Source organism: Corvus moneduloides, chromosome 11 (genome assembly GCF_009650955.1).
Source record: "Corvus moneduloides isolate bCorMon1 chromosome 11, bCorMon1.pri, whole genome shotgun sequence".
Lineage (NCBI taxonomy): Eukaryota > Metazoa > Chordata > Aves > Passeriformes > Corvidae > Corvus > Corvus moneduloides.
The window spans coordinates 11,007,154-11,031,180 of NC_045486.1; the positions used below are offsets into that span (position 1 = coordinate 11,007,154).

Genomic DNA, 24,027 nt, shown 5'->3' on the forward strand with positions numbered 1-24,027 from the left:
CTGTTTGTTTGTGTACTTTTGTAATATTTTTCACAAGTAGTGGAATAAAAAAAGGGCTTTGGTTGAAGAATGTGCAATTCTGAGTCATTTTCCAAGTAAATCAGAGTAGCTGTTAATATTCGGGCTAGCTGGCCAGTTCATGGTGCACTTTACTATGAACATCAGCCCTTATCTTCTAAGAATAATGGCAGATGGTTAAAAGCCTCTCTAAAATCAGAGAATGTTTTAAATTGTGTTTGTATAATCTCTGTTCTCTTATATAAAAATAAAGGTCAATAAATATACTCCGTTTATTCTAAGTGCTGCAAAATGCATGTGGGAAACATTTTCAGGAGATCTTTGGAACCAGCAACATCTTTAGAATTCTGTTTGCAGTGCAGGACAGAATCAACACAGGTAGGAAGGTACATCCCCCTGGAGAGCAGCATCACTCCTGAAGGCTAGGAAGGTCTTGATTGCTGATTCTGTAGCTGGAATTAGCAAAAGCTGACTTAAGAAGCCAGCTTCTGTCATAATGAATCACATATGCACCTTGTTGTGGCTTTACCTGAATCTGGCCTCTTGTTTTTTAAAGAATCCAAGCAAAACTAATGTGTGAATGAAGTTCCTGATTAGGGGAAAGGAGTGGATTCCTCCCTCTAGCATGACCCAGGGTTCCTTCCCAGTTTGGGATTTCTCATTGGTGGTTAAAAGAAAACTTGTGTTTCAGTTTCCTAATCTGGTGCATTTAATCTAGAAATTAAATGGAAGCCTTAGGCAGATTTTGAGGCAAAACTGTTCTGACTTTTTTTCAAAGAGAGGTACCATGGCAGTGCTCACCATTTCTTTGTTCTGTATATTAATTAATAAGTGCCAGTTAACTGTTGTCTGTTAGCTATGAGTGTTACAGCATTTGAGGTGAGCAGTGCCAGTAGTTTATGTAGTGGCCTTTATTGGTCTGAGATTCCTTAGGCAGATGCTGGGCTGCAAGGTGAGGTAGAAGTGCTGCCAAAGTCAGAAATATTCTTTTCTCTTATTCTCATCCAAGCCAGTCCTATGACCTGCAGAACAAACAAAACCTTTTTATTTCTGTTTACTTAGAGTAGTAATCACATGAATGATTCAGTTACCACAGAACATTTTATTCCTTTTGTAGCTTGAAAACAACTTTTTTTAAAAAAAAGAATCTAGCATTGCAAAACTCATAGTGAAAAGGTTCTGTTTGGTTTATATCATCCATGCAGACCTGTGCTTTCTTCTGGATAATTTCAAATGAAAGAACTATGTCCAGAGCTAACTTTACAGATCTGCAGACACTGTAAAGACACTGCTTTTTAAGCTAGGAAAGGCTTTTCCTTCCTCCTTGCTAGTTATGCCTTTCAATGCAAAAAGATCTATTTCTCTTACGGCTTCTACTTTCATTAGGATGTTTTTCCCAGACTGCTATGGAGTTGAGAGTTCAGTTAGTTACCTGTTCTGTCCTATGACATTACTTCCATTATTCAACATTTTTCATAAACCAAATTGTAAAAAAGCAAGACAGTAACTTGACTAACTCTCTCCTGTTCAGCTGAACTTGCACCTTGGGGAATTGGCTGGGTTAGAAGGGACTGGCTTCAAATCTGTACCATTTTTAATTCAGATCAAAGCCACAACCACAGAAATTAAGTGCCTATGTGTATTTGTCCCTGATACTTCTGCCTCTTTGGTCAGCAATTCTGGTTGATTTTTTTCCCCCTCAAAATTCTGTTTGTGTCCGTACAGAAACTGTAGTTTCAAGCAATTGTTGAATTCCAATTTTGCACAGGGAAGTTTCTCACAGGCCTAGTTGACACATACTAAAAATTCTGTGGAGTATAATGAGCTTTGTCATAGACAGTGATGGATTAAAGTTAAATTTAAAGTCAGCTCAAATGGTCAAAGTGTACTTTTTGGCATTAATCAAGAGTAATTATTGAATTATGCAGACAAAGCTGAGATATATTTGTGTACTCCAGGGTACCTCAAGGATTTCCTTCAGTGTCCACAATGAAAGCTGATTTTTTTCCTGGAGAAGAAAACCTTTTTCATTTTACAGTGCACATTTTCAAAACCATTTATTGCACTAGAAGATACTGAATTTCAGGTTAGGATCAACAATAAGCATGAGTATTTAATCACTTCTATAGGGAAAATTTTGCAGTTTGGCTTTGGAAGGATTGTCAGAAAAGTGCCAAATCCAAGTGGTTAATCTCAAGATAAAATTAGAATGGCTTTAAAAGTGAAGGATATCTGGGGTTTGTACTGGAGAAATGGTTCTGGAACTTATTCAGACTTCTGTTAGTTGTTGGTTTGTTTCCTGGTGATATCTCTTAAAGGACTTTATTAAAAGCAAGAATGTGTTGAGAGCTCTGTTATTCCATATGTGAATGCACCTCGTTATCTCTATAGCTGCCTTCATTCTCCAAGTTTGGCAGCTTCATAAAAAACCATAAATGCAAGATGCAAACAAAGTCCCTCTCTTCCTTGCTTTTCCTTTCAGTTCTGGTTGGTAATGCACTATTTATCAGAGATGACAGAAGAGCAAACACTGGTGATGTACAGTGGGCATCCCCTGGGACTCTTCCCCAGCCCCCAGCGTGCTCCTCGTTTAATCATTACCAATGGCATGGTAGGTATTAGCATCTTGTTTTCTTTTTCCTCCTATTCTGTTTCATTTTCATGTGATGGCTGAGTTAAAATATGATTTATACTGTCTGAATTTACAACACCACACAGGAGAATCTGGGATCCAAATTCTGCAGCATTCATTCCAGTATAGCTGCTGTCACCTCACGTGTGCTGATCAGCAGTGATGGAGGAAACAACCTTCTCCTTATTAGAAAACTTCTGTTCTGACTGAGTCTGAGACACTTTCTTGCCCAAAACAGTTCAGCTAGGCTCAGTCTGGAAGATTTAAAAGCCCCCAGTAAGCAAACACGATTATTAATCAGAGGCTCAGATATCTGGGCTGCTTTGCTCAGAAGGTAAAGTGGACAAGTGAAAATACTGGTTCATTGCCAGTCTTTTGAGCCATTCAATATTTATTCCCCTGCAGGTTAGTGTTGTGGCTGGGGAACTGCTCTCCTTAAAACCTGTGTGGCAGTCACAGTGCCAGGAAGACCAGACATCATTTTTTCTAATACTAGAATACATGAACTAAAACACCTGGAATACTCCCCCAGTTTCTACTGTTTTTCTGTGTGTAACCATAGCTAAAGAAATTTAGGATGTTCAAAAGACCTGCTTAAATCTGTAATTTGCTTATGTGGATTTTATTTTGGTTGTTTTCTTAGGTTGTTCCCAACTATTCCTCCAGAGATGAATATGAGAAGATGTTTGCTTTGGGTGTAACAATGTAAGAAGATAGCTCACTATTAAAACATATCAAATATTTGACTAAAATATAATTCAGACATCAAGCAGTGACTGGTTAAAATTTCTAATGCAGATGGATTTCAACTGTGCTGCATAAAGTCCTGATGCTGCAAAGCATTAATGCACACTTAGATGGAATTACTTTGGAGTTTGAGTTATGTTCAGCCACATATATAAGGATGTAATTGAGGTCTGTTAGGAATTAATATTAGGTTTATGTGTGAGGCTTGGCTGAACAATAGCCTAAAGCCTTAATCATAACCCACTTAAAGCACTTGCTAGTTCTAATTTTCAGGGGTTGTTTTGCAGTCTATGGAAAACACAAGTTATAAAACATTCTTTCACGCTAAGAGAAACTTTGAAGTAGAAAGTGATCTTTTTTTAATGATTTTTACATACTCTCCTACTGTTGATGAGCACAAGATTATTATTCTTTTGTGTAGCATGGAGAGAATAAATTAAAACAGTCAGAGCGCTGTCCCACTTCTCTGGGAATTTAATATGAACGTGGTGAACCATTTTGGGCTAAAAGCTTCCAAAGTGGCTATATGTCTAAGAAGCACAAGTGCCGCTGAAAACCAATGACACAGAGATTGCAATGAGGTGAAAAAGAGTGTCCTTTTGTCCCAGTCACTGTGCTAAGTGCCAAGACAAGTTTACACTTGGGTTTTGATCCATGCATTTTTGAACTCAATTTAATGAGCTAAACACTCCTCCGAAAATATGTTGGTGCATTGCTAATGATAAAACTCTGAGTTGAGAATTAGATAACAGCAGACCTTTAACAACAAATTGAAGCACAGAGGGTTTTTTTGTTGTACTGGAAGCACAAGTGGACAAGTGGAAGTGCCACTCCAGCCTGAGCAATGTGTGGTCTCACTGTGTTGCTTGCTGTCCCCAGGTATGGTCAGATGACTGCAGGGAGCTACTGCTACATTGGGCCTCAGGGAATAGTCCATGGGACCGTGGTAAGGAACTGGGGAAAGGTCTCTGTCAGTACCTTTTGGAGGAGGCTTTCTCCCACAGTGGCTGGTGATGGGAGTGGTGTGGATGGCTGTGAGAGGATCTTTTGGCTACCAAAGAAATTCTCATTGCCCGCTCCATAAAAAAATTAATGTCTTTTCACTTAGATATGTCTTATCCAGAACCCAGACTTGAAGGGATTTGCAATCAAGGTCTCAATCTGAGCTCATATTTAGCTACAATATGTGAAGTATGAATTGACCAAAAGTGTTATATAAAAACATTTTCTTGGCTGTTTTCCTTAGCTGTCCTTTGCAGCCACCCTTAAGCCTCTATACCACAAGAGCAGCATGTTGGGAACCACTGATTATTCTATTTCATGGTGAGAGAAATAAGCATAATGACGACAGATGGTTTCACAACATCATTTTGTAACATATTTCCTTCTTAAAGGATTAAAGTGTTTAATGGTGCTGATGACCCCAGAGTTTCAAAGTCTGTTTGCTACAGGGACAGAAGATCTTTAAATTTAAGGGAGTCCAGTGAAAATGGCTCCTGGTGATGGCTGTGTTTGTTGTGTGCAGCTCACAGTGCTCAATGCAGGCCGTCGGTACCTGAAGGCAGAGGACCTGTCTGGGAAGGTGTTTGTCACTTCTGGCCTCGGAGGGATGAGCGGGGCTCAGGCGAAGGCTGCAGTCATTGCTGGGTGTGTGGGGATCATTGCAGAGGTGAGAGCAGTGCTGCTGTCATTCTGCCTTCTCTCCTCCTTTTGCTGAGTCAGAACCCTCATTCTTCTGATCTGACAGGTTCCTGAAGTAACCCTGAAAAACCAAACTCAGAAAAGATACTATTTTCTAAGATCTGTCCCTTTTTTTTTCCGTTGCTGAGCATTTTTCACTGCTATTCCACTCTGTTCATTCACTCAACAGATCAGACTGCAAAAATATGGACTTAAAATTGCTTCAAAAATGATGCAGTACGATACTGTCAGATGAGCCATTCCCAGTGTTTGAACTACCCTCATTTCATGTGTGAAAAAGTGTAACCTCCACAGGCAATTCCCATGAGAACTGTGTTCTCTTATGCCAAAAATAGCCCATGTTGAGAAGGTGTTAGTTATGTTATTTAACTTTGATTAACCTTTAAAGCCTCCAGTATCCTTATCAGATGCAATAGGAAGTACTCGTTAAAAATGTTGGCGTGGTTCACTCATCAAGATTTGTACTAATGATGTTGAGGTTGCGATTCCTTGAAGTCAATGGGACTTTTAAAGTTGACTTCTGAGGTTAATCACAAGCACTTATGAGAACCCCAGTTTTTAGGCAATGAAGGTAAGTTCTGCTGAGAGAAGATGCTGATGGGGGAGAAGTTCTGTAGTGCTATTTTTCCCCGTTCCCGAAGCTCTCCCACAGAATATCTTTGTAGAGAGTCTTTCATCCTGTGGAAAGTTTCTCTGTTCCAAATATGCTAAAATAGCCCAGTTATTTCTTCCCCTAAACTAAGATAATCTAATAATAATTTGTGATTCTGTGATTGCTAATGCCCATGCAATTAGAATAGTGGATGATAGGATCCACTGGATCCACAGATATCCTTAAGTATCATCTAATGAAGCATCCGAAACATCATCATTTGGGAAAGTATACATGCCTGCATATTTCAAGTGAAATACATTTCCATATAAAAAGGTTGCATTAAGTTCTCCCAATACCTGCCCTTTTCAGCTCTTATGCTGATCACAGGATTCTGTTCTAGCAACCAGATGGAAGGAGGGACTGCACAAACACTGCAACAACTTTTAAGAGAGATTGTTGCTTGGCAATTCTATGAAAACAGTAGTGACAATCTTTAGTGATATTGACTACTTAGAAACATTAAACTTTTCCATGCATTTCTTTCTTCGTGGCTGGCTTTGATTTCAATACACTGGGGAAACATTCTTGTCTGAGCAGATACAGGACTGACCAAAATGCACTGAGCTCTTCTCAGTATCTGCATGTGATGGGCTCTTGTTACTCTGCAGAAGAAAGCATTTGTGAGAACTAAGCTCCAGTCAGAGCTGATTGGAGTGGGAGCTTGGCCTTCTCACCTAAAATCATTTATAGACAGCTGGGAAACCTCTGCTGTGGGCATGTCCCACTGCAGTGGAAAGAATTTCACAATCTGACCTATTTTAGTTAAAATTAAACTTCAAAACACAGTGGGTCAGACTGCCCACGTGGTGTGCAGTAAACCTGACTGCTCTGGCTACATCGGGTCTTTCATGAAAGGCTTGGGCTTCATCAGTTTTACAACAGTGGTGCAAAGGTGGTTTTGTTAGAATGTGGGTTTTGCATGTATTTGAGATCTCATCAGGTACTCCCTGCAGATGGAATAAATGTATTCAATTTACTATTGAATAAATTATTAATGAATAAATTATTCAGACTTCTGTTATCATGATCTTTCAAATGCTGGAATACAAAGGAAATATTCCAGTGAAAGCCATTCAGAGCCATCCTTTGTCCTTTTCATCTCCACGGCTGCAGATGATTTTGTTCAGGAGACTGAATATCGCCTGGTTTTTATCTCCTGTGAGATGATCCTTGTCGGAAATGAGTCTCAGGAGCACATGTGGATAGCTATATATATGTACATATTATTTATTTAAGGAACCATTTATGCAAATGACGCTGAATTGTGCAAGAGATCATTTTGTCAGCCAGGGCTTCCGAAGCTCAGGCAGAAGGGATTAGTGATGCAAGTCTTTTACCTCTCCTGTTTGACAGGAAGCTGATTGTAATTTTATGAAATAATGGTGTGGAGGGACAGATATCTCCTCTGAGCTGCACTGAGCTCTCTGGGATTACACTGGAGGCAACATTAGCTCATCATCTTTATGCAATTTTTTAAACTACTGAGATGCTGATCCAAAAATGAGCATATTTTTGAAAGGGTGGTTCAAAGGAAGCTAGTTTTCTTGAGCCAGCAAGCCTGTGAAAGACTAAGAATGTCAGAGGGAGCTGAAGCAAAATATGTAGGATGTGGTAACATTTAAATAGATCTGATCTGTGTTATGTGGGGATTTAAATGACCCCAATTCCTGTAATTCATACAGACCCCTTAATACTTTTCCTCCTGTGCTGATTTAAATATGTCAGAAGAAGCTGTCCCCCACGGCACCTGATTTTATTGAATAATTCCATTGGCAGTGACACTGTTATTATCATAATCTGGGGTTTTGGAGGGATAGTCTTTATTACTGATGTGGAAAATGATGGATGGTTTCTCATGCTAAGAATAATTAGGAAATAAAAGGTTTCCTGGTGTTCAAGCAACTCCTGAATACAGAACTTATTTAATTTACATATAAGTACTTTCTTAATGAGAAAGAATTAAAATGGTGGGGAAAGATTATAGAGAAGTAAAAAATGCTTTAATGAAACACTAGAAGATATTCAGGTTATGTGTTCTCAGGCACACACATCATCGTGGGGGGTTTAAATCTGTTGCTACCACAGAATATTGGTTTAAATTAATTTTGCCACTTGCCTTATGCCACTGATAGCTCATTATAAACGTATTAATGGTGTGCAAGCTTGTACATTGGACCATTAATATGGAATCTGTGCCAAAGCCCCCATGGTTTGTCCATCCGTTTATATTTTTATCCAGCTGTCTCTTAGGCACGTACACACTGGCACACACAGAAGCTGAGCCCAGAGCTGGGTACAGATTTGGGATTGAGCTTGTTTGGAGCTTCCAAGTTCAAACAAGAGGGAATTAAAGACATAGTTTTGTTTTGCTCTGTGCTATTTTTCAGTGGCATTAGGCAGCTGGGACAGGAAAATGCTTTCCTCTTTCCTTTCCATATTAGGTTGAGATTTTCAACCAGCAGTCCAAGAACAAAAGTGAGGGTTAATTTTATTCTGCAAACCATAGCTTCATCTTGGGCAGCCTGGAAGAAATGTCTCTCTGGGCTGAACAAAGAAAATATTTCCTTAATTATTAAAAAATATTATTTTCACCAAAAAATAGCCACATTTTAAAAATAGATTGGAACGGTTTTGGCTTTTAATATAATCATGAAAAGAAACAGTAGGAATACTTAAAATTCGCAGAAAAATATTACCTCTTATACGATTTTAATGATAAATTTTTATTTATAAACTATTTTGGGAAGTGATGTATCAAAAAAGTCTATTTCTTTCTTTGAGCCAGGAGTAAAAGAGAACAGAAAGCTTAAAAAAATCAGAGGTGAAAAATAAGTATTTGAACTATAGTTATATATATATATATATATATAAAAAATATCTATATTATATAGATGTATAACTCAAGGTAATAGTAGGGCTATTGCCTTTACCTTTTTGTTAGTTTTTTCTGCAAGGTAATTGAAAAATTGAAGGCAAAAATGACTGCATAGAGGAAACAGGAGTTTGAAGATCTCTGCTATTTCTCTTAGGTTGATGAAGCAGCACTTCTGAAACGTCACAAGCAGGGGTGGCTGATGGAAATCTCCAACAACCTGGACCACTGCATTGCTCGCCTCAGGTATGACTTGAAACATAACTCTGTGAGCTTCTCTCTGCTTCCTAAACCCCCCTCACATCTTTCTGCACCGTACCATTGTAGTCGGCACAAAGGAGGGTTGAGGACACCTCTTCTTATTCCAGGTCTGCTTTGGAATGCGAATCCAGCTTCCCAAGCTGCAGCAGTCTCTATTAGTGACTACCAGTGCTTCACATCATTTGTATAAGTTAAACGTGTCTTCATTTAGTTTCATGAATATGCATGGAGCAATTACAACTAATGTTACACTTGCAGCATCACTCAAGCTTCATGGAGTCAGTGATTAACAATTATGTAAATGCTGAAAGATCTGTTTCCGAGATAAGTGTTGAGAACAGCATATAGACTTTTGTTTTTGCTAGGTTTGATTCTGTGTGTGATTTGCACATTTCAAGACAGAATGAGGTGCATTTTCTTCAACCAATCTTTTTATTATTTTCTAGAGAAGCAAGAAAGAATAAAATTGCTCTCAGTTTGGGTTACCATGGGAATGTGGTAGATCTGTGGTAAGTAGTATAATGGGCACATTAATGCTCTGGCTTTTTAGTCAATCTGGAATTAATTCCTAAACTTGGAAGAGACATTAAATAAAGTGATGAATACATTACTCTAGATGCTCATGAAAAAGTGCTGTCAAAAGGGGATCTTCATCCTTGTGTTCCATTTGCTGTCTTCCCTAGGGAGAGGTTGGTGTATGAGCTGGACACAACAGGAGAGCTGCTGGTTGACCTGGGGTCTGACCAAACTTCCTGTCACAACCCATTCAACGGGGGCTACTACCCAGTGCAGCTGAGCTTTGAGGAGGGAAAGCAGCTCCTCTCCACCAGCCCAGGGAAGTTCCGGACACTGGTACAAGAGAGGTAAAGGTTTTCACAATACATCTCCCTAACATTTAAATTTAGTTGCTTTGCAAGTGATGCAGTCCCGGGGTATGATCCAGTACAGGAAAGAAAGGGCAAATTGGGCAGTTTAGGCCAAGGGAGAGGCCAGAACAGTGGTGTTTAGCCATTTTCAGTTTTTTCTCTGCTTGCTTTGTGAACTGCTTAAACTGTTCTGCAGTTTTGTGCATGCTGTTTTTTGTTATCAGCTTCCATCCCCAGAGCTGGCTGCATTGCTTGGCTGAAAGATGTGACATAACCTCTTTGCTATTTAGTGAAGTTTCCTCAATGACTGTAAATCACTTCAAGATTCGGAGATAACAGGTGCTACAGAGCCTGGAAACATCTCAATTGATATCTCGTGGGTTTATGTCTGAACTTATCTGGGGTCTTTCCCTTCCCACTGTCTCCTCCTACTCCCATGCCGTTGGTTAGTTAATAATAGTATTCTTTTTTATATTTCATCAACCTCAAGAATAACTGTTTCCTTCTTTATTTCAGTCTGAGGAGGCATGTGGCTGCTATTAACAAACTAGCTGATAAGGGCATGTTTTTCTGGGATTATGGCAATGCTTTTCTCTTGGAAGCTCAGAGAGCTGGTGAGTAGATCCTGGAGTTGTAGGTGGAAACAAGGACAATCCTGCATGCATCTTCCCACCTGTGTATGTTAAGTAGGATAGAGTTGGCCACTGTAATTCTAAGCCTTTAGTCTTCCTTTCTCTCTTGTTCTTTGAGACTCCTGACCCTCCCTGGCTGAGGTATAGCTTTCATAGGAACTTGTGTGCAGCCTGGTTTTGCATTCTGAAGTTTTCCTTCATCAAGTAACTGACTTAAAATTCTTTTATAGGTGCTGATGTTGCAAAAAAAGGAGCAAATAAAACAGAATTTCGATATCCTTCCTATGTTCAGCACATCATGGGGTATGTTGGGCAGAGTTGGGAATATGCTCTCTAGTACCTTGTGACTCTCTCTGTTCAGAGATTAGTGCAAATTGACAGTGCACAGTAAATGATCAAAAGGAAGCAACAGCAGTAAGAAAATTGACCTCACAGGTGTTATGTTATGCCAGAGTTAGTGTAGGCTAAATCATTGTCAAATCAGTACTCTTCACTCCTTTACATGAACAGCTGCATTCTGTCTTTGCATGAATTTTCCTTAAGCAGTTCTGCTCAAGAAGAGCCAGGTCACAGACTCCAACTGTAACTAGAGGCAACTTCACTTCTAGGTGCTAAAAGCTGAGAGCTTGCCTCTTCAGAGCAGTGGAGCTCAATTCCAAATCATCCAAGCCTTTTATCTGCACTGAAGTTAAAAGTATGATGGAAACAGGACATTCTTCTGCCCATGCCACCAGCTGTGCCTCTTACCCACACTGCACATGCTGCTTGTAGAAACAGCTGAGCTCAGGAGATCTGTTGAGGGACTGGATTTATAACTCATTTTTCCTCTGACTCATGCCTAGCTTGTCTATGCCATGTGAACAAGTGCCTGAACATAGAGTAAGGCCCCAACCAGATTAGATCTTTTCTTCCGGCCCTCAAGTGAAGCGTGTCTCACTATTGTATGTAAACAATGTGGACAGCAAATGAGTCTGGACTTGGGCACTCGGTCAGAACCTGCACTTGTCTGACAGTGTAGATGCTCATGGTTAGCCTGGGTTAAGGACACAAAGACCGGGCAGCAGGGAGAGTATATTTGATGAAACAGAAGAAAAACTGCAATTCATCTGATGATGCACTTGATTGAACTGTTCAACATGACTATCAAAATTCTGGCCTGACTATACTTTTATATACCAGTGGATGGCTGCATGAAACAGCACTGTTTAATTTCTCAATTAATAGTCCTTGATGCTTCTGTTTAGATTAGTTCATTGAGAATGTTTCAAATTCTTCTGTCTCCAGCTAATGAAAGAAAAGCACTGCTAGCAGCCAGGATAAATAAGGAAAGAATTTCAACTATCTCTTAATGAAACATGTTCTCTTCCCAGGGACATTTTTTCCCTGGGATTTGGGCCATTCCGCTGGGTTTGTACCTCAGGTGACCCACAGGACCTTGCTACAACTGACTCCATTGCCATGTCAGTGCTGGAAGACTCCATACGCCAGGGAGGTAAGACATCATCCCATGCCCCGCTCCCTGGGGGGGCTTTTGGGGAGAAAAGGAAACCCAGAGTTCAAATGTGTGTTAGCTTTTGGCTGAAAACATGGAAAGCAGGCTCTTCCAGGTTCCATGTAGGCAGGAAGTCTTGTTGTTGTCCAAACCCCTGTAAGGAGTGTAGCCTGTAGGTAAAACATAAAAACACCATGGATGTTGATCCCAAAGCAATTTTGGCTAAGAGCCTTTCTTTTAATTTGTTACAGGTGTTTTTAAACTTTGTCACCTTGAAACTTTAGGGCAATCAGTATCTTTCACTATCAGGTTTCCAAGAGTAATTTAAGGAGTCAAATTGCTTTGCCCTTGTCTCATAGGTGAAGGAGGCATGAAAATCTAGGGAGGCTTTCAAGAGGTTAGCAAGGAGATCAGTGGCAGGAAACCCAGGTTTCCCGAGTGTGGTGCTCCATCCAGTGTCATTTTTTTGTGATTACAATTTTGAGATCTCTTTTTGAGCTATTGACAGCTATTTCTACTGACTGGTGGAACCAGTCTGGAATACCTGCATGGCTCTGTGTGCTACTCTGGGATCTAGGAATTGCACTCTTCCACATCCCTGAAACTGGGCTGTTACTGATATCCCCTGCTTATGAACTGAGACAAAGCTAATTTTGTGTCAGCAAACATTAATCCTGATCTCCCAGGCTGGAGGGGAAGGCCCTACCCCTTTCCCTTTCCTTTGTCTACCTTTGGAGTTACCAGACAGCAGGCTCAAGGACTTGTCACTGTCCCCAAGCACTGAAGTCCTCAGCTCTTTTGTTTTGAGTGCCAAGGTTTGTGCTTCCCAGAATCAAAAAAAGAATCTTTGAATTCTGAAGAATTCCTCCAGATCTAAAAGGAAATGGATCAGAAATCCAAAGCGTATTTTGAGAAGGAGAGCATAATAATTTTTTTCCCAGTAATATTGAAATATTTGTTGCTTTTTTTATGAAAAACATTGAAACACAAATAGAAGTGTGAAAATTTTGAATGCTCTCCTGTTTGTTCTGGAACAATGAGCACTGGGAGGATCCTGGGTGGTATTTCTGAAAAGGATATACCCTGTTCAGATGTCTCTCCTTTGGAATAAAACTACTCTTGTGTTCCTATAATGCAAGGCTGGTATCCAGCCTTCTTTTCCTCCCAAGAGGTGAATTATTGGTAGAGCAGATCTGACCCTGCAAGGTCCTTGGTTCTGTTTATTCTACTGATGTTTCCTTAGGAGTCATTTTCAAGAAATAGCACTGGAGCATGAGCTGTGTGTAATGCAATAACCCAGATGTGCCTACTCTGTTTTTAAACCTGGTCCCTTGGCTTTATTGAAGGGAGGGTGAAATCCATTTCTACACTGCTGGATCTGTCTTCAGAAATCTGCAGTAATTTTTCTGCCATGTACAGCAGCCTCCAGAATTCTTCTCTCAGGACTGAACCATTGTATGACCTTTGGATGGTTTGCATTGCAGGACTGGGAAATGAATCAGTTACTGTGTGTACAAGAGTATGTGGGTGTTTATATAGATGTAATGTAAAGCTGGGGAGAGAAGTCTCTTGCACAAACAAAAAGCATTGACCTATTGCTTGTATATTCATAATTTAAATGAAAAAAACAATTCATATAAAAAAATTCCAACAGGTGAAAACAGGCTTAAGGGCAAGACTACTATTCAATTTGGTGTTAAATTTGACAGGACAGTGGGAATTTGATTCAAAGAGAAAGAAAACAGAATTTGCTATCCACGTTCTATGAGGCCTGGGTTTGGACCAAATTTTAGGGTCTGGATATCCTCATACACATATACATCTGAAATCTGAGCCTACCTTTGAAGTTTATGAATGAGTGAAAACTCCGCAGAGCCGAACTCTGTTGCTTTCCAAGTCCGAAATTTCAACTTGTCCTTGAGTCCAGTGTTAACCATTTTTCTTCTTTTGTGGAGATGAATTTCTTTCAGAATTCATGAGATTTTTGTAGCTTTATTATCTGCTTCTACTTCTAGGGTACTGGAGCTTTTAAGATGGCCTTTGCATGGCAGATGCAGCACTGATGATTGGGGTGTAACTTGGATTTAGGACCTGTGTGGTAGTTTGAAGGTCGAGCTGATGCATAACAATGTAAATCTCTCTAAGGGAGCCAGTCTCTGTGTTCCTTGGGACAATTTCTCTGAGTACACAATGCTTTCCAGTGTATTTTAAACCCTAGATGTGTACAAGGGTCTATGAAATACCAGAAAAAATACAGTTGCTTGCCTGACTTCACATTCCTGTTGGGGTGGGAAGGTGGAGGCAGCAGTTTAGCAAATGAGATACATGGAGTTACTCTAAAGTCTTAAAAAAATGGTGAGATTTTTTTCAATTGCAGGAAATTAGACTAAATAAAAGGGAGGATTCCTCACTTCCCTAGGGATGAAATCCAACTGTTTATTGGAGCTGGCTGGAAGGGATGGTTGTGCTGTGTTGAGATAGGTCCTTGTAGCCAGTATTCTCATCTGGCTTCTCTTCTGGTTATGTTCTGTAGAACTTAGACAGTAAGATCTTTTCTGTAAGTCTGTGCACTGTGAAGTATAAAATATGGTAAGTGTTCTCTGATATCTCTTATAAAATGATAGAAAGGAACCCATCCTCTGGTTTTTTTTGTTTTGTTGGGTTTTTTTAGAGAAATTCCAATAAACTCCCATTACATATCTATAGTAACCTAAGTGAACCCTACCCATTACCTTCTAGAGGCTGCTTCCTTAAAGCTTCTGAGTGGCAGCACAATCCTATTAGGACAGCACTAGCAGCTGTTTCATCTTTCACTCCCTGCAAAGTGAAGTGCTGACATGTTAATCCTCATTGCAGAGTTTAGAAGCTATCACTTGGAGCCAACCCCTCAAGCACTGACAGGTCTTTTTAGGATCATTAAAGCTCTTGGTATGGAAGGCCTGCCTCTGCAGGAATGAGCATATTTTACATTTCCCTTTAACAATGTGTTTAATACAGGTTCAATATGAGTTTCTTACATGTTCCTCTTTCCTTTTTCTAGTTTAACCCTGCATAAGTGATCATACTGCCTAGTGCAGAAGCAGTAGTCCGAACACTCTTCTCAGGGACAATTTCAAGTTAGCAGTATGCAGTTTCTCCAGTTAGACTTTGAAACATATGTCATCTGTACATTATAATTTGAGGTGAAAAGGGTGAGAGCTGGAAAGTAATGGAGAACGTGCTGTCTTGGCATCTGCAGAGATGATTGACTTGGAAGTTCCAATGCATGAACAGATCACTGTGGCTCAGCCAGCTGAGCCCTGGTAGCTGAGTGTGACTCTCAGGGCAGGGTAATGTGACATAGCTTAGCCCACAGAGAAAGAGCTTACAGACGGTAACTTCTTCAGCCACTGTAACCCCAACTGTGGTGCAAAACCCCCTAAATGAGGATAGTCAGACAACACTTCTGTCTCATTCCTTACCCCCTCTCCCTTTTTGTGAGTCACTCGGTACAGATGGTGCTGTGTCTTGGAGGCAGCTGATTGTGCTGAGACCTACCTGTATCTGACTGATATGTGCCATATTTCACTGTCTTTAACTTGAAATATCTTTATTCTTATTCCTTTCTAGTTTGGCTGATTGAGATGGAATGACACAGATATAAATGAAAAGAAGATGCTGGAGAATGTTAACCTATTTTATAATTGTCTTAGATACATATATATATCTTAGAGATATATATATATAATTGTCTTAGATAACATACTTCTAAACAAGGTGTAGGGTGGATTTATACATAAAGTAACTACTGCATAAGAAATTTTCCTGTGCAGTTTTTGCTCCACAGAAATGTGAGGCAACAAATCTCTTTGTATAAAAGACCTCAGTTTTATCTTGGTATGAAAACATCCAAGGACCATGTAGTACACAATAACTGCTGTGCTATAAATCTGTATCCCAGATATGGTGTCCATTGGTGTAATTTATCTTCAAGTGTGTGTTGTGAGCTGCTTTTGAGAATTTCTGCTGGTTGCCTCAAAGGTGCAATACTGGATTGTAGTACCCAATGTCATGGAGTTTGATAAAACTGCTAATTTAGCAAAGGCCTGGAAATAGATTGGCATTTAATAGGCAGTAAGACAGGTGACCAAAAATGGACTGTACATGTAAACCATATTTCAAGGTTTAATTTAGTTTGCTGAAGATCCAAATGGAAGTTACCATTCCAGCTGTCCCGAGTGGCATCTTGTACCTTTCTTCAAACATACTCTGCAGTTACTGCAACAGCTACACAGAGGACTCTATACAGCATTTCCTATATGCGTGCTTGAATCTGAGAGTAGAATTTGACTCCCTAGTGCTGCCAGATGAATTAAAGTAAATTTAGAACATATTGCATTAATTTTCAAGCTGTATTTTTTCTTGTTTTCTCTTGCAAGTGAGCACATCTGTGAAGCAGCAGTACCATGACAACATCTGCTGGATTAGGGAAGCCGGCAGGCACAGCTTGGTAAGTGCACAACCTCCTGCAGCAGATGTGGCTGCTCCTGGTCCTGAATGCAGTTCTTGAATGCTGGGGTGAAAAGCAGGAATGGGCAGGAATGAAAACACAGTCTGTAGCTTTTAGGGCTGGCAATTGAAACCTCTCTCTCCACACAAGGATTTTAGGCTGAGCTGAAGCAGCTCTTTCCTTTCAGTTCCTCATCTGGAAATGCTACAATAATCCAGCAATATCTACTCTTGTATCTGGAGTGAAACATATCCATGATTCACCCTCCATCTCAGTTGTAACCACCTTTCTTTCACAGTGCTATTCAAAACATCCCTCTTGGCATTGCTGTGGACCAACCTCTTCACACCTGCAGTTCCCAGAACCCTTTCCAAAACAGGTGATAGGGCTGAAGAGCTGCCATCCTTCTGCACTGTGGGAAGCAGGACACCAGTGGATCATCCTTTGTTTTCCTTTTCAGGCAGGGTCTCCCTGTGAAGCCAATGAATGATGCTGCAGAGCTCATATGTGCTCTCCTAATCTGGAAGCACAGCAGAGCTGTGCAGGACAGATGTTCTTTGCCATATTTCTCTTCTATTCCAGCCCACCATCACCAGCTCCAAACCTCTGCTTCTCAGCTGTTGGTAAGGGATTTGTTGATAGGGGGATTATAGCCTAGCAATCAGGTTGAGTTAAAAAGTGGAATTTACTGGACAGTAGCAGCTGAATACAGAAATACATCTCATGGTTTGTGTGAGTGGAGATAAAACTAAGTTCAAAGAGGGAATTAAATTTTTCTTCTGGAAGCTGGATGTTTGTGAAGAAATAATCTGTACTTTCTCCTATAGAAGGAAAGGAGTCACTCCTATGACTCCATTAATCTGGGAACTGAAGATAAGCCAGTTGCTGAGACCCTCTGTCATTTTTCTCTTCCAGGTTGTTGGCTCTCAAGCCAGAATCTTATATTCTGATCAGAAGGGTCGTGTGTCTATAGCCGTGGCTATTAATCGAGCCATTTCTGAAGGAAAGATTAAGGTTTGTCTCTTTTGTCTTGATATATTCTGGCAATTATGTTTAATATCAGACTGGGGTGGCAGGTGGGAAAGGAGAAAGCCTCAACCAGTGAGAGCAGAAGTGCCTGTTATTTACATGGGGTCAGTTTGTGTTAGAGCTCAGTCCTCTCTGCCTGCCACCAGTATTGTGCTCTGTCACAGGAGAGAGGTGGGTGTAGAAATTCTCTGAAATTTTGTTTCATTATGAGACTGCCTTATTTTCTGTTTGGGCACGTACAAGCACAACATATCATTCAGTGATTTGCTGAGAGCACAAAGCAGGGACTGTTACTCCTTAGTAGGGCCCCAAATGTTAAGACAACAGAAGTGAATTGAGCAGATAATGGTCCTCAGTAGCATTGTCAACCCATGAAGAATTCCACTGTCTTGTCCTTGGTTTTTTCCAGGCTCCTGTAGTCCTCAGCAGAGATCACCACGATGTGAGTGGGACTGACAGCCCTTTCAGAGAAACGTCAAACATTTATGATGGATCAGCCTTCTGTGCAGGTCAGTGGAACAGCTGAGGCTTGTCTGCCTGGGCCAGCAAGGAAATGGCTTCAAAACAGAAATAGCTTTTTAATGCAACATTTCTTAAATATTTTTGTTTAAAAAAACACCCTTTAATCCAAATTAATCAGATTTCCTGAGAAGCTTTGTGGGATTTAATAGTGATACAGACACAAATGTGGAGCTGGTTACACAGGAGAGGTCCTGAACACTGCTGGAAATTCCATGAAAATGCACCAGATGTATCTGAGTGCAAATGGAGACCAGTCTCAGCGGATAGTATCTTCTGTTTGATTTTAAGTTTGAATCTCACTGTTTCAAACAGGTTACAGCCATATTTCCTTGAAATCCACAAGATCCAAATCAGGTCTACAATAGTATTTTGCTTAAAGCAAAGAGGTTCACAGCTGTTTTCATTCCATGACCTGAGGACTCAAGAAAACAGTCTGGAGTTTCTGAAAGGAACTTTTCTGGTCATAAGAGAACATTGATAGTAAAGGCATAAGAATAAAAGTCAGGCCTTCTGGATTAGACTCCAAGCCTTGCTGCTCAGCTGAAGTGTGACTGTGGGCAAGTCATGTAGATTTGCTCTACAAAAGGAGCCTTTAATTCTGCACCCCCTGAGCTAACCAGACTCTGCTTTTCAGTTTGTGAAACAATCCTTTAGAGAAATAAACCCAAGAAATATCAGGTTGGAGACCTGAAAAAATGAATGAAGCACTAAGCACATTTTAACCCTAAATCTTCCTCAATTTTCCATCTGTAAAGCAGAAATTATGATAATAGCTTTAGCCCAGTGGTGTATCTGTATGTCATGAACTGACAGTCACAAAGAGGTGAGAGACTGGAGGATCTGCTGCTGTAGAAGGAGAAATTATGACAGAGGAAGCTGAGCATATTGAATTACTTCCATTATGAGAATTCATAATAGAACCAAATTATGGCTCAATTTTAAAGAGAAAAGTTCCCTGTTATCTTAACTGGATTTCCTAGTGAAATGAGGCTTTTAACTGTGTCCATCAGTCCCACTTCAACACTTTTTGAGTGTCTTGGTGAGTTCTAGTAGGCCAAATGGATAGATGCCTTGAATAATGTTTGTTTCTGACAAGCTGAGAGAAAATGGTGCAGCTGCACAGAGAACAGAAATCCAAACTAATGTCTCCATCTTAGCAATGTAAGTAATCACCAGGCAGTGCCCTCAGAAGAGGGCAGTAGAAACAAGGCTTGCTAAACTCCATCACTCATCATGCTTTGTGGTTTTCTTTGCATTTTGTGATTTACATGATCTACTTGCCTTCTCCAAGGACTTATCTAAAACCTGCTGGCCACTGATATCACTGGTTTTTAAAACCAGGCCTAAATCTGTTTTACCAGATGAGCTTCTGGAGGCAGTAAAAGAACTTCTTAGGTCTTCTTCTCTCCCTTCTATCCTGTTGTTTTAACACAACTTTTGAGCTGGTTCGGGTGAAATTTGCTTCTCTTTAACACACAGGACTTTTCCAGAATGTTCATTTGTCTCATTTTTTTTAAAGTACCTCAGCCTGATGGGTCATTGCTGCTCTGCAAAGTGTATTTCAGCAGAGACATTTGCAGCCAATGACCTTTATCAAAGCCAAGGAGCAGCAGCTTATTGCATTGTTAGTTCACTCCTTGTCCAACCTCCACTCTTATCAGGCCAGTGGCTGAGGAGAAAATCTGTACATTACAGAATATGGTGATTTAGATCTCTCCCATTCAATCTCGACAGCACTGTAATTATGATAATTGCGTTATTAAAGTGACATTATGTCAGATAAAAGATGCTATAATGGAGCTTTTGACAGGGTTTAACATAGATTAGCACTCAATAAACTCATTTTCCATCAGACATAACTGTGGGTCCGCAGATGTGGTTGGTGGGGATATTGTTGTTTTTCTCTTATTTCTCCTGTTAAAAATATGGCAAATAATGTATTGAATCTTTTCTGAATTAAATCTGGACAAATGTTTTCAGTAAATTTTACTCTTAACCTCTGTGTGCACCTCTTTCCACCTCTCTGGGTATATGCTTTAGCACAAATTGTAGTAAGTATATAAAATTCTAGTGAACAATTCAGTGGAAATCATGCATTAGTCAAATTATATTTGTTTGCTAGATTATGTTTCTTTGGGGGTTTTTATAGACAAACCTTCTTAGTGGTTTCAGCAGTTCCTGTTCAGGGTAAAATTCCCACATGTTCCAAGAATTGGGGTGGATATCATTTTCATCCCAACTTTGTCCCCAGAATGCAACTCCTTAGCTTTAGACTGGCTTTCTGCACAGGGCTGAAGTAACTCTGCACTCTGATCTGAAAATATTTCAGACTTCTGAGAACTGCAAGGTGTGTAGTGTTCCAGGTGTCCTGCCCATTTTGAATCCATACACATAGATGTGTCCAGCCTGTTCTTCCATGACTGAGGTATCCCAAAGGAGTGGATTGAATTTCTCTCCACCCTGAAGTAGTATCTCAGAGCTGAAGAGCGGTAGGTCCTTCAGCTTCCTGTGTTGGAGCACAAATGCAGGAATCACCAGAGTGCTCATGAACCACAGTGTGAAACTGGCATTTGTTTCCTCCAAAGTCAGGGCAGAGAGCGGGAGACAAATCTCCCTTGCCTGTTCCTCCCAGGAATGAGATGTTCAGTGTATATCTGTGAGAGAAGGTGTGAGTAGAACCTGCCTCCAACCCTGCCTCCACACAGTCGCAGTGAGGGTGTCAGTGGAAGGAGGGAGCAGCACAACACAAAAATGAACGTGGCCCATGAGTAACACTTCTGCTCTCCTCCCAGACATGGCAGTGCAGAACTTCGTGGGAGACTCGTTCAGAGGAGCCACCTGGGTCGCGCTGCACAACGGGGGTGGAGTTGGCTGGTGAGAGCTTGCTCGTGTTGCTAAAGCTGGGCTCTGAATCCTGTTCCTGCTGCTGTGTATGTGTGTGGGGAGGAGAGCCAGGAACTGCTGAACAGACGTGTAGTACCGGAGGAGAACAATGTCATGATGGTGGGAAGGACGGGTTTGCCATCAAGGACTGAAAGGACAAATTATAAAGCAAAGTATGGTGCTGTAGGAGACTTTTTCTAATTAATGCTCATATGTCCAGAAAAAGTGTTTTGAACACTGGCCACAGCATAGTTTGAAGAACTTAATTTGGTGAACAAAGACAGTCTGCTGTGGTCCTTTTGAACAGATCCTGCTTCCAGCGTTGTCTTCACACATGCACAGCCAGAGTGTTAGTGGATGGATTATGTTTAGGTCTCCTCTTAGGCTGTATTTAAACCTGTGACCTTAGGACCCCAATATAAATGCTCCCGTGCTAAAGTGCAGTGAGGGGTTATTGAGACAAACCAGCTCAGGTGCCAGTAAACCCCACAGTCTTTTTCTCCCTGCACATGCCTGGTAGCATTAAAGACCACAGCCAAGTAAGGACTGAATTAAACACCTCCTTCACATGACATGCAGAACTAAGAGACATGCCTAAACTGAAAAGCAGAATGAAGGAAATACTCTATATGGAGATGGAAACTAAACTCCTCCATATGCCACTGAAAGGCTACCTGGATTGGCAGAGGTGTAGGAAGTAGGAAAGCCTGGCCACACTGCAGTCTTTACTTCTGGTTTGCTCTTTCCAGCATATTCCAGCAAACCCTCTACCATTTTACAGTCATGTCTTCATTTGGTGGTATCAGCAGTCAAAAGAGGCACAACCCTCTGTTAAATACTGTGGTGAACCCTCATACTTCCCTGTTGCAAACAGTGCTGGAATATGCCAAAACCAGCAAGCCAAAGAACTTGTAGCAGATGTTAACCTCAGAGACATTTTATGATAATTAATTGGTATTCCTCTGAATGAGCTGAATCTAGAAAATATCCCTTTAGGTCAGCTGAAGAACTCCCTCGCTGTACTCTTTACTCCTTTGATTTCAGTGGCATAGCTCCTGCATAGAAGGGTGCATGAGAGCAGAGCTTAATGATAGGAGAAGAAAGCTTTCTGAGGGCTGAAGCACATGGAGTGAAGGTTTTGTTGATTTCAGTGATAAGGACCCACAGCCATGATTTTATTCACAATTTCCCTAATTCTGAATGGAAAACACATACCAGAATGTCTCCCTACTCTGGTCATCTCAGTCTGAGGCTCCAGAGGTAGCAGCAGACAAGTTCTGTCTAAATTTCCTCAGCTGAGTTTAACCTTTTAAAATATCTGCTTAGGAAATACAAGCAAAGAAAATCACTTTTCACAACATGTTATGCAAAGTATTTGGAATATTTTTATATAATTATAATTATTAGTATTGCTAAAATAATTTCTTATGCCATGAATGTTCTGTGCATTGAAGATGCTTAATTCAAAGGATACAAATGATCCTATTCCTTTCTGGTCTCTCTAAGGCCAGTTCTTCCAGGACACTTTTGCCCTCTGTACTATTCAAAGACAGCTTGGCTGAATGGTGAGTCTGCCCTTAGTTCTGGAAAACTGGCCCTGACCACACTGCAATTTCAATTATACTGTTTTAGTTGTATTGTCAGTGGAGTTACATCATTAAAAGAAACTTTGCCACAAGGCAGAGCAGATTTATGCTGTAATTTATGTAATGCATCAGAAAATTAGTGTATGGCTATTCACTAAAATCAAAATATCTTTGGAAAAGCAGGGTTTGGTTCTCCTTTTTGTCATTTCCTATGACTGCTTGGGGCTTGTCATTGCAGAAGAGTATCTGCTCACCTTGTTCTCGAAGCAGTCATAGCCCTCTGTGATTAAATTACTGTGCATCAGTGAAGAATGCAGGGCCTGAAAATTAGGTGTGCCTCTGCAGAGCCTTAACAAGCCACCATGCTGAGGCTCAGCTGTGGTGACCTTGTCGTGTCATTAAGTGCCCTGGCCTGGAGAGCCCCCAAAGGCAGGCCAGACAGGTGGTTCTTCTTGGCTTAACTAATGTGGCACCACCCTGGCTGGTGAAAGGGCTGCACCCCTTTGCCTTCTGAGGAGAGAGAGGAAAAATTTAAAGGTGGCAAAAGAAGAAAAACCACCCCCAGCCATAAAATATTGCTTTCTTTGCCTGGAAGAGATAGATGCCTTTAAGTTTTTGACCCTGTTTTTGTTTTTCTCTGGAGCACTAAAAATCCACCTGACTTCGCCATAAAGAAATCGCCACGTGCTTGATAAACTTGTCATCAGCTGATTTGGAAATGTGAAAGTGCAAGTGGAAGTTTATATATATTTATTAACAAAAATACACGTGATTAGAGAGAAATCCAGCTGTCACTGGCAAGGGTCTGCCCAGGGAGTTCAAAAATGGGTAATTGTACTGTGTTTAGCTGCCAGTCCTCCCTGCAGAGGCTGGGCTTGCCTGGAACTGCTGACAGATATGCTGTGTTTTCCCTTTGAGACTGCAAAAATGCCTTTTACATGCTTTATTTTCTGTTACAGCCTTGTGGGACAAACAGGAAAAGCAGGATTAATATTTATTTAGCCAGAATCTGCATCACGTGTACTCTTGGAGAGGCTTAAGATTAACATAGTCTTGACTATAATTACAGCAAATGATTGTTACTCATTTTTTGCTGCCTGTTTGCATGAGAAAGTGTATTAGCACAGAGCCTGGATAACCTGTAGTAACAAAAAGGCAGAAGCAATTTAAGAATCGATCTGCACTGGTGACAGTGTGACATCTTGATTGTGAGAGAGGCCTTGTTTTCTTTGATCATCTTAGAAGGAGACATCTGGAAATTATAGGAGTAGCTTAGGTCAAAATGCCACACATTTCTTTAATTACCTGAAAATGTGACCCAATGCTAATGAAGGCAGAGAGCTCTCCTTTAAAAGTGAGAAGTTTTGCTAGAAAATCCATCATAACAAACATTGGCATTTAATGTAGGAGTGATTTTAGACAGTAGAGCAGATTCTGGTGAGTGACTCTGATTTGCACTGGAGTAACTCCATGGAAATCAATGGACAGGCTTTAAATTTACAGAGTGTAAGTAGATCAGATGCTCATTGTTCATGCCTAAGCTTCAAAGGATGCTCTTTGGGATACTGTGGACAGAGGGAAATTTTGTCACTGAAAGAACATCATCTTCCTTTATGGAATATCTTCATAAAACACTGGTCCA

At 40.6% G+C, this 24,027-nt stretch overlaps 1 protein-coding gene across 1 annotated transcript in view; it reads left to right on the forward strand.

Annotated features, from left to right (window-relative positions):
- UROC1 (urocanate hydratase 1) overlaps positions 1-24,027 on the forward strand; it is a 39,193-nt gene that overhangs the window by 12,347 nt on the left and 2,819 nt on the right. The window contains exons 5-18 of the mRNA XM_032120681.1: positions 2,501-2,629; positions 3,294-3,355; positions 4,277-4,343; positions 4,923-5,066; positions 8,783-8,871; positions 9,333-9,395; positions 9,570-9,749; positions 10,269-10,366; positions 10,615-10,687; positions 11,755-11,876; positions 16,295-16,365; positions 17,281-17,379; positions 17,804-17,903; positions 20,709-20,790. Of these exons, the coding sequence (XP_031976572.1) occupies positions 2,501-2,629; positions 3,294-3,355; positions 4,277-4,343; positions 4,923-5,066; positions 8,783-8,871; positions 9,333-9,395; positions 9,570-9,749; positions 10,269-10,366; positions 10,615-10,687; positions 11,755-11,876; positions 16,295-16,365; positions 17,281-17,379; positions 17,804-17,903; positions 20,709-20,790 (1,379 nt within the window). The remainder of the gene's footprint in view (positions 1-2,500; positions 2,630-3,293; positions 3,356-4,276; positions 4,344-4,922; positions 5,067-8,782; positions 8,872-9,332; positions 9,396-9,569; positions 9,750-10,268; positions 10,367-10,614; positions 10,688-11,754; positions 11,877-16,294; positions 16,366-17,280; positions 17,380-17,803; positions 17,904-20,708; positions 20,791-24,027) is intronic.